This window comes from Cricetulus griseus, chromosome 4 (genome assembly GCF_003668045.3).
Source record: "Cricetulus griseus strain 17A/GY chromosome 4, alternate assembly CriGri-PICRH-1.0, whole genome shotgun sequence".
In the NCBI taxonomy this organism is placed as follows: domain Eukaryota; kingdom Metazoa; phylum Chordata; class Mammalia; order Rodentia; family Cricetidae; genus Cricetulus; species Cricetulus griseus.
In genome coordinates this window covers 211,525,644-211,536,238 of record NC_048597.1, presented here as the reverse complement: position 1 = coordinate 211,536,238, position 10,595 = coordinate 211,525,644, and the positions used below count along the sequence as shown (strand labels likewise).

Here is a 10,595-nt window from a genome sequence, read left to right as displayed (position 1 = left end):
TTGTGTGTGATGTATGTATGTATGTTTGCATATGTGTAATTGTGTTTGTGTGTATGTGTGCACACGGTGAGGTACGTGTACTTGTGCAGGCCAGAGATCAACACTGGCTGTCTTTCTCAGTAGCTCACCACCTAATTTTTTTGAGACAATGTCTCTCACTGAACCAGGGGATTGGCTGATTCAGCTAGGCCAGAGATCTCTGTCTTCCCAGCTCTGGAATCACAGTCTCCACTATGCCTAGGGTTTTGTTTTGTTCTGAAGACAGTGTTTCTCTATATAGCTCTAGCTGTCTTGGAACTCTGTAGACAAGGCTGACCTCAAACTCAGAGATGTGCCTCCCAAGTGCTATGATTGAAGGTATACACCACCATGCTCCACTAAGGAGAATTTTGTGTTTTTAAATTTCCATGAGGGTGCTGGGAATCGAACTTGAGTCCTCTGGAAGAACAGCCAGTGTTCTTAACCTCTGGACCACCTCTCCAACCCCTCTGGTGGGTTTCTAAGCAGGATGCCAGGAATCTGCACTCAAGTCCGCATGCTTGCACAATAAGTATTTAACTGACTGAACCGTCTCCTCAGCCCTTAGATGGATTTCTTAGAAGATAATATTTGGCTGACTCGATGGCTTAGCAGTTAAGAGCACTGATCATCCTTCCAGAGGACTAGGGTTTGAGTCCTAACATTCACAAAGTGGCTAACAACCATCATTAACTCCAGTTCCGGCAATCCATTGACTTCCACAGGCACGAATGTGGTGTATAGACATACAGACAGCCAAAACACTCAAACACACATAAATAAAAGACAATACTTACCTATACCCAGATTTAGAATATTAGAAAATATTAATATTTCTATAGCTATAAAATCAACCTGGGTGTGGTGATGATGTACATCTCTAATCTTAGCTCCTGGGAAGGTTGAGGCAGGAGGATTATGAATGTGAGGCTAGTTTGGGCTTCATAGTGAGGTCATGTCTCAGAATCCAAGTGAAGGCCTGACAGATTCTTCTTTGGTACAGTTCTTGCCTAGCACAGGTTAAACCCTGTGTTTAATGCCCATAGCTGAGAGAGGAGGGGAGGGGCAGAGCTTAGTGTGTCGTTGAAAAACTTTCCACAAATAAAGCTCTAAACTCAGGGGACATCATTGGTGATGTCTTACACACATTTGAGAAAAAAGGAATGCTACTCTTACATAACCTTTTCCAGAGAATCAGAGATAACATTTTTCAGTACAAAAGTCATTGTAATGTTAAAGAAAAACATAAGCATATTAGAATAAATTAGAGAAATTGCAAGATTAATTTTCTCTCGTAAAAAAAAAATGTGGGCCAGGAAGTGGTGTCGAAAACCTTTAATCCCAGCATGTAGGAGGCAGAGGCAGGTGGATTTCTGTGAGTTCGAGGCCAGCCTGGTCTACAAAGCTACACAGAGAAACCCTGTCTCAAAAAACCAAAATAAATAAATAAATAAATAAGTAAATATAAAAGACGTGTTCCATTTTGATTATTTGTATGTCTGTGTGTGCAGGAGTGCAGGTGTCTGTGTTTTCCTTTTGATTATGTGCATGTTTGTGTGTGGGTATGTGTACATGCATGTTTGTGTGTGGGTATGTGTATGTATGTGCATGTTTGTGTGTGGCTATGTGTATGTATGTGCATGTTTGTGTGTGGGTATGCATACAGGAGTGCAGGTGTCTGTGCAGGGTACCAGATCCCCTGGAGCTGGCAGTTGTGAGCTAGCTACCTCATATGGGTGCTGGGAACCAATCTCTGGTCCTCTGGGAGATGCTGAGACACCTCTCCACACCCCAGCATGATTGTTCTAAAAAAATAGACACAGAAGGGAACCCTAAAGAGAATTTACCAACTCAACAATATAGGGGTAATATTGCCCATAATGACCAAATGGGGTCTATTACAGAAATATAATAGTGGCTTTATGCATAAAAATCAATGAGCAAGGGACTGGAGAAACTACGTAGTGATTAAGAGCACTTGCTGCTTTTGCAGATGGCCCAAGTTCTGTTCCTACTACCCACTACCCACATGGTGGCTCACAATCAGTTTCAGGGGAATCTGACACCTGATCTGACTTTCACAGGCATTGGACACACATGTAAGCAAAGCACTCATAAAACATAAAATCTAAAATTCAATTAGCAGGTTAGAGATGTAGTTCAGTGATGGAATGTTTACCTAGTCAATATGAGGTCCTGGATTCAATCTCTATTACAAAACAAACAACCAAAACCAATTAGAAGTCAGATGTGGTTAAACATCCATATATTTCCAGCCCTCAGGATGCTGAGGGAGGAGGATCATGAGTTTGAGGCCAGGGTAGTTAATAGCAGGACTTTGCCTGTATCAAAAAATAAAATAAAATAAACCAACTGACATTCTACGAGATTAGTTTCTCACACTAACAAGAAAGGCAGAGAAATCATATCATTACTTCAGTAAGAACAGAAAAATTCAAGCCCAGTCATGTTTTTTAGCATGTAGGCAAATCAGATGGAAGAGAGAACCTCAGCAGTATTGCTACTAACATCTAAAAACAGCACGGCAATAGACATTTTCCTGTAATAACTGTTTTCGGTGCTTTATGGCATGGCACTAAGAGTATTCAGGATCTGGAAAACTAGGACTTCATCTACTTTCATACCCAACAATTTTTTCTCCTGGCAAAGTACTCTGAAGAAATGCTTGCCTATTTGCACTAAAAGGCTTGTACCAGACTATTCCAGAACTCCTAATGATTGCAGTTAACCAAGCCTGGGTTCAATGGAGAATGATAAAAAATCAGAAAAGAAAAAAAAAAAACAAAAAACTGGAGGTGGTGGCACAGGCCATTAATCTCAGCACTCGGGAGGCAGAGGCAGGTGAATCTCTGTTAGTTCAAGTCCAGCCTGGTCTACAAAGGGAGTTCCAGGACAGCCAAGTCTACATAGAGAAACCCTGTCTCAAAAAACAAACAAACAAACAAAAAAACAATAAAGGAAAGAAAAAAAACTGGCATTATACAATAAAAGATATAAGAAATGTAAATAAAACACCAAAAAGAAATTTAGATTTAACAAACTAACAGCAAAATCACCAGGTTCAAACTCAATGGGAAAAAAAGTATGTGAGATTTTCTGATTGTGTCTTTATTTTTAAAGATTTATTTTACTTTTAGTTTTATGCACATGAGTGGGAGCACCCACAGAGACCAGATCCGCTGTAGCTAGAGTCCAGAGGTATTGGGTGGATTCCCTCTGTGGCTGGAGTTACAGGGTGGTTGAGCTATCTGGCATGGGTGCTGGAACCGAACTCTCATCCTCTGGAAGGGCAGAATTCCTAACCACTTGCTCTTACTCACCAAGTCATCTCTCCGGCCCTATGTGCTTGTTGAGACGAGGTCTTCAGCCTAGGCTGGCCTCCATTACAATGGTGTGTATCTGAAACCTTGAACTCCTAATCCTGCTGTCCCCACTTCACAAATGCTGGGATTTCAGGCATGTGCTTTCACACCGGGCTGTTTGTTTGTTTTGTTTTGGTTTTGGTTTGTTTTATTTTGTTTTCAGATCCTAGTAACATATATCAAATGAAATTAAAATGTTGTTTCTAGTGTCACTATCTGTAAGAATTGAAACTGGGTACTACAAACACCAGGGCGAGAGATAAGGCGTTCTCCAATCACACAATACGGAACAATATGCCGCACACCGAGAACTGGAGGACAATTACACAGCTCTGCATAGGTGAGTCGCACCAGTTTAACCTTGAGTGAAAGAAAGCCAGGCTTTGAGTTGCATGGTTTCATCTCTATGGAGTTCGGAAGTGAGCAGACTTTAGTTTCTGTTAGAAGTCCAGGTAGGAACCACCAATATGGGAGATGCTCGGCAGTGATTAGCCCTGCTAAAGTGGATGCTGGCTCTGCTGAAGTCTTCCCAGTAATAATAATGCTGTGTTTGCAGGATTTGGTGTACACCTACTGTATTTGAACTCCAAGTTGTTTTGTTTTGTTTTTGGTGTTTTGAGACAAGGCTTTCTCTGTGTAACAACAGCTCTGGCTGTCCTGGAACTCGCTTTGTAGACCAAGCTGGCCTCAAATTTAGAGATCCGCCTGTCTCTGCCTCTCTAGAGCTGGGATTAAAGGCGTGCACCTCTCCTGCCCAGCTAAAATTGTGAGATTTTTCCTAAGCAGAGGTCACAGCCTTGCAGACAGGGCTGCTGCTTGGAAGGAGAGAAACTCTGTGAGAAACCACCCAATTGGACAGTACTCCTGGTGCCTGTGGTGGGAGGCTGGGGAGAAGGGGGCTATGGACTGAGTCACAGGAAAGACAGCACCAATAGCGGCGGCAGGACAGTAGGAGAACCTCTGCTTGACCAACCTAGAGTCCTTAGGCAGAAATGAGAATTCCCGAAAGAAAATTATGTTAAGGTCGCATATATATGTGCACACCGACTTTTCCTGAGAAGCACCGTTTTCACCCAGGGACCGAGGCTAGCGAAGCTAGCGGTCCCCAGTGGTCTGGGCTTCTGCTTGGCCAGATAAGAATGGGATGGAGGGTGTGGCGGTGGCGATCAGCCCGGACTGGGGCTGAAGAACCTTTTCCTGCAGGCAGATGTCAGTCAACCTTCTGCCTGCTGGGTAAAGTGCACCTAGGCTCGGGGAGTGCTACCAAGATAGAGCTGACCATGAGGCTGGTTGTTTGTGCCCTGCTATGCGCAGGGACCCTAGGTGAGTGTGCCGAGAGTCAGGCAGGCTGCCGGCCCTCCTGGGTTTTCTGAGGGAGAGGATCAGGCCACCTCGGGGACCCTGTACTGTGGTTGGGCAGACTACAATCCCAATCCCGGGGAAGAACACTCACTCTGAATTGAAATTCATCAGCCACATATGCTGTGCAACCCCGGGTCTGTCCTTTGCCCTCTCTTAAGCTGGTTTCCTTGAGTAAAACTTGTGTTTACTGTTTCAGCAGGAGAAGGCACCAGTACTATGACTGATAACATAAAATCCCCAGGACCCATATGGTGGGAGGGAACCAACTCTTGGAAACTGTCCTCTGACCTCCACACATGGCATCCACACAATATTCATTTTTTTTTAAAGTTGTGTTTACCCAACAAAAAACCTTACAGTTGCTGGGAAAATGAGATGATGTTGCTAGAGGCAGGCAGAGTTCTAAGCACATAAATGCAGGCGGACCTGTCTTGAGAGAGTGGGCTCCTTCCTCCATGGAAGGACTCATGCATGGTGAAGAGCCCGCCCTGACTCAGCCGTGGTTAGATCTTCTCGTTTGCTTTGCCTGGTCTGAGGCTGCAGTAAATAATATCTAGGGTAGGTATCTTACTTGGGGTGTGGGGTATCCAGAGCCAGGCAGGGAGGAGAGGGAGCAGCAGTGGTAGGGAGTGTGTGCCTGCCTCCTTTTTTGTCTTTTTTTCCCTCCCTCCCTCCCTTCCCCCCTCTCTTCCTCCCTTCCTCCCTTCCTCCCTCCCCTCCTCCCTCTGTGTGTGCTGTATTCATGCATGCCTGTTCAAAATGTGATGGGTGCCCATTTGTGCAGATGCACTTTACATGTGTATGGGTTTATGTGAAGGCTGGCAGTTGACATTGGGTCCATTGCTCTCTGTTTTATTTACTGAGACAGGGTCTCTCACTGAGCCAGGAGCACATCAATTCTGCTAGTCTGGCGTTTCCCCAGGGATCCTCCTGGGTCTCTGCCTCCTGAGCACAGACAGCTCTTTATCCACTAAGCCACCTCCACAGTCCCATTAGCTTCTGTCACTCAGAGTTGTTTGGAGTCTTATCCAGTTTGCATATATCACATTCATTCCGTCAATGGCCAAGCCCTGTTCCGCTGTATGGTATCAACACACTTTGTTTCCTTAGGCATTTATTGACCCATACAGGTTGTCTCTAGAGTGAGGCTTCTATGGATAAGGCTGCTATGCATGTTAGTGAGCATGTCTTTTATATAAATATCAACGATTATGGGGTCCTATTGGTAACAACATGTTGAGTTGTTGTTTTTGTTCTTTGTTTTGTTCATTTGTTTTTGAGACAAAGTCTCGCTTTGTAGTGTTTTGTTTTTTCTTCTAGACAGTGTTTCCCTGTGCTGGCTGTCCTGGAACTTTTATAGACTAGGGTGACCTTGAGATCTGCCTGCCTCTGCCTCTCCGGTGCTGGGATTACGGGTGGGCACCAGCATGCTCAGCTATATATTCAACCTGCTATAAATGCCTTTCTTAAGGACTGGAGGTGTGGGTTGTGGTAGAGAACTTGCCTGGCATGTGCAAAGTCCTGGGTTTGATCCCAGCACAGGAGAAAATGGGGAGAATGACAAGATTTTTGAGGAGTTGTTTCCCTTTACAATCCCACCAGCACCAAATGAGAAACTAGGGCGTTCCTCACCCTAACAATGTGTCAGTTTTTACCATTAGAAGAGCTTTTTATTTGTGGTTTTGCTTGGAGACAAGGTCTTCTTTTGTAGTCAGTGCAATCTGGCCACAAATTTATATTCTTCCTGCTTCAGTCTGTCTAGTACTGGGATTACAATTGTGTATCCACATTCATCCAACTACAGATAGCCATTCTCATAGATAGGTATGTAAAGAAATTCACTGTGGTTTCAATGTCCATTTCTCTGACGATAAATAATGTCAAGCATCTTTTACTAGCCATTTTGTATTTTTTTTTGAAAGTTTCACTAAGTAGCCCAAGCTGGTCTTGAATTCCTGCCTCAGCCTCCTGAATGCCAGCATCATAGGTATGTGCCATAGTGGCTTGTGTGTCTTCTTTATGAAGAATCAATTTAAATCTTTTCCCTGATTGTTTGTCTTTAAATGGGGCCTTATTCTGTAGCTCTGTCTGGCTTCTATTTTCCCATCTTTTAAAAATGTAGACTTTGAAAAAAGGCCTTTCACTGAGAACCTGCACAAAAGTCTATGCCCAGTACAACTCCTTTTCCTAGCTTGTTCTTACTTTTGGTTGCTACAGTTGAAGATGCTTCACAATGAATTCAAGGGATTCCATTTTTCCTTCCTTACCTTTAGAATAGGTTTCTGTCTTAGATCACTTGGCACGTCTAGTCCATATTATTTGAGATTAGAGGCAGGTTTTAAACATCAGGGTGTGAATTCAAATAAAACAAGGTGGCTCAAATATTAGTTTCATTATAAATTATTTAATATCCTTGGTAGTTTTTTTCCTTTAAAAAGCAAGAACAATAATACTCAAACATCAGGACATTGTAAAAATTAAAAAGTAAATGCTCGCACACTGCCTGTCTGTCACAGAAGATGCTTGCACACTGCCTGTCATATAGAGGCTGATTTTTTAAAAGGTGGTAGTTTTTATGATAACTTCCATTTCTAGATTTCACCTAAAATAATGTTTGAATATCACAGGTTTGTAGGCAGTGTTTTGTCTGTAAGTCTCTCCACATTGATTATTATAGCTGAAAATGCCAGTGAAGTAGAGATGCTTTGATTAGTATGACCCAGAAATTAGAGTCATGTTAGGACAGCCACCATTAAAACAAAGGTTAGATCACAAGGTGTGTACTGGCTGGTTTTGTGTGTCAACTTGGCACAAGCTGGAGTCATCAGAGAGAAAGTAGCCTCAGCGAGGAAATGACTCCATGAGATCCAACTCTAAGGCTTTTTCTCAAGCAGTGATCAATGGGGAAGGGCCCAGCCCATGGTGGGTGGTGCCATCCCTGGGCTGGTGGTCCTAGGTTCTATAAGAAAGCAGGCTGAGCAAGCTAGGGGAAGCAAGCCAGTAAGCAGCACCCCTCCATGGCCTTGCTATCAGCTCTTACCTCCAGGATCTTGTCCTGCTTCAGTTCCTGTGCTGACTTCCTTCAGTGATGAACTGTGATGAGGAAGTGTAAGCCAAATAAACCCTTTCCTCCACAATTTACTTTTTGGTCATGGTGTTTCATCACAGCAATAGAAACCTCAACTAGGAGACCAAGTCCCAAGCTCCCTCCTACCTTCATCTCTCTCTCTCTCTCTCTCTCTCTCTCTCTCTCTCTCTCTCTCTCTCTCTCTCTCTCTCTCTCTCTCTCTCTCTCTCTCTCTCTCTCTCTCTCTCTCTCTGTGTGTGTGTGTGTGTGTGTGTGTCCCACACTGCATTTAATTAGGTTTGCTTTTGTGAGCATGGATGAGCAGAGACGACGTATCAATGGCTGTATCACTGAGAATTATGACTGCCCTCCCTTTCATTTCTAAGGTGAAATTCTCATAACATAGCCGTGTGATAGGGAACAGTGCACTGGTATTTTGCAAACTCACACTTCTCTAAAACTACCACCTCTGTCTGGTTTGAAAACATTTATTTTCTAGTTTGTACTCTGTCACTGTGATAATAAAACACTCTGACAAAAAGCTACTCAGGGAAGAAGGAGTTTATCTCAACTTTCAGGGGCCATCAATGGGGGAAGCCAAGGTAGGAATATAGAGCAGAAACCATGAAACCTGCTGTTTATTAGCTTTCTCCTTGGCTCATGCTCATCTAGTTTTTTTTTCTTAATTTTAAACATTATTTATTTTTATTTATGTTTGGTGTGTGTGTGTGTGTGTGTGTGTGTGTGTGTGTGTGTGTGTGTTTGTGTATGTGAGTGTGTATGTGCACCAGTTGTGTGCAGTACCCCTGGAGGCCAGAAGACAGCACCAGACCCCCTAGAACAGTCAGCTGCCTGGTATGGAGGCTGGGAACCCAACACTAGTTCTGAAAGAGCAACAAGTTCTTTTAATTGCTGAGCCATCTTTCCAGTCTTATTAGCTAGCTCTTTTACAACCCATATCTATCTGCCTAGGAATGGTGTCATTCACTGTGGACTGGACCCTCCTGTATCGTCCATGAGTCAAGACAATCTATCACAGACTTGCCCCAATCTGATCTGAGCAATTCTTCAACTTGGGGGTCTCTTTCCCAAGTTGTATCAAGTTGGCAATGGAAAACAAACCAGCACTTCAGAAGAGAACTCAGTACCTATTGAATAATCAGCATTGGTTCCTTTCTCCCTCAGCTCATGGCAACCAGCAATTTGCTTTCTCTAGAAAAGAATTTTCCTTTTGAGACAGGCTCTCGTGTAGTCCAGGCTTGCCTTAGTATGTAGCTGAAAATGACTGACTACCGATCTTTCTGCCACTGCCCAAGAACTTGTATTATACACATGCACCACCATGTCCAGTTTCCATGGTGCTAGAGATCAAACCCAAGGTTTCTTGCATGCTGTGTAAACATTCTGCCAACTTAGCTACATCTTGCCTTTGTTTCAGTTTAATCATTTTTAGAGGTTTATTTACTTTTATTTGATATATATGGATGTTTTGCTTGCATGTGCATCTGTGGACCATGTGTGTACTTGTAGCCTTAAGGAGGTCAGAAGAGGGGGTGTCAGATCTCCTGGAACTAGAGTATCTTAGTGTTTCTGTTGCTGTGAAGACACACCATGACCACAGCAACTCTTATAAAAGAAAACATTTAATTGGGAAGGCTCGCTTACAGTTCAGAGGTTTAGTCCATTGTCTTCATGGCAGGAAGCAAGGCAGCATGCAGACAGACATGGTGCTGGAGAAAGAACTGAGAGTGCTTACATCTGGAACTGTAGGCAGCAGGAAGTGGTCCGAGACATCTTGGGCATGACTTGAGCATATAGAAGACCTTAAAGCCCACCCCCACAGTGATACACTTCCTCCAACAAGGCCATATCTACTCCAACAAAGTCACATCTTTTAATAGTGCCACTCCCTATGAGCTTATAGGGACCAATTACATTCAAACTACTACATGAAGTTATAGACCGTTGTGAGCCATCAAATGGGTACTGGGAACCAAATCTGGTCCTCTGCAAGAGCAGCAGGTGCTCTTAATCTCTGAACCATCTCTCCAGCCCCTTAGCTTTTTTTTTTATTTAAAAATTATTTATTTATTTAGTATACAGTGTTCTACCTGCATGTATCCCTGGAGGCCAGAAGGCACCATATCTCATTACAGATAATTGTGAGCCACCATGTGGTTGCTGGGAATTGAACTCAGAACTTCTGGAAGAACAGTCTGTGCTCTTAACCTCTGAGCCATCTCTCCAGCCCGCTTTTTTTTTTTTTTAAATTTGTTTTGTTTTGTTTTTGAGCCTCTAGGGAACTGGAATTACAGACATGAGCTATCACATGTGTTAATCTCTACAGACTTACCTTTTTTAGATATTTTTCATAAATGCAATCATATTGCCGGTAGCCCATTGCTGGGGTTCTTTCCCTTGCTGTTTTTGAGACTTGTTCAGGCTTTAGAACCTATTCACTTTCCCTTTATACACTCTTGAATGTTTTTCTGTTTAGTGACTGAAAATAATAGTGTTGCTGTAAATATCTGTATGTATATATATTTTTGAGTCCCTGTTGTCAATTTTTAAATATATATTTAGGAGTGGAATTTTTGTGTCCTATTGCTAATACTCTGGTTATCTTTTTGGAGATTTTAACTTTTTTTTTTCTTTTTTAAACATAAAGGAAAGGAGAGAGTCAGAAAAATGGGCCCCGGGAATTCTCATGAAGAAAGCAGCCAATTTAGTTTGTGGATGACACTTGGATGACATTTTTTTTAGCA

The 10,595-nt window shown here is 42.9% G+C and overlaps 1 protein-coding gene across 1 annotated transcript in view; it reads left to right on the top strand.

Annotated features, from left to right (window-relative positions):
* Positions 1-4,681: 4,681 nt before the first annotated feature.
* The window catches only part of LOC100761626 (inhibitor of carbonic anhydrase), a 41,576-nt gene continuing 35,662 nt past the window's right edge, over positions 4,682-10,595 (top strand). The window contains exon 1 of the mRNA XM_027414333.2: positions 4,682-4,724. Within this exon, the coding sequence (XP_027270134.1) occupies positions 4,682-4,724 (43 nt within the window). The remainder of the gene's footprint in view (positions 4,725-10,595) is intronic.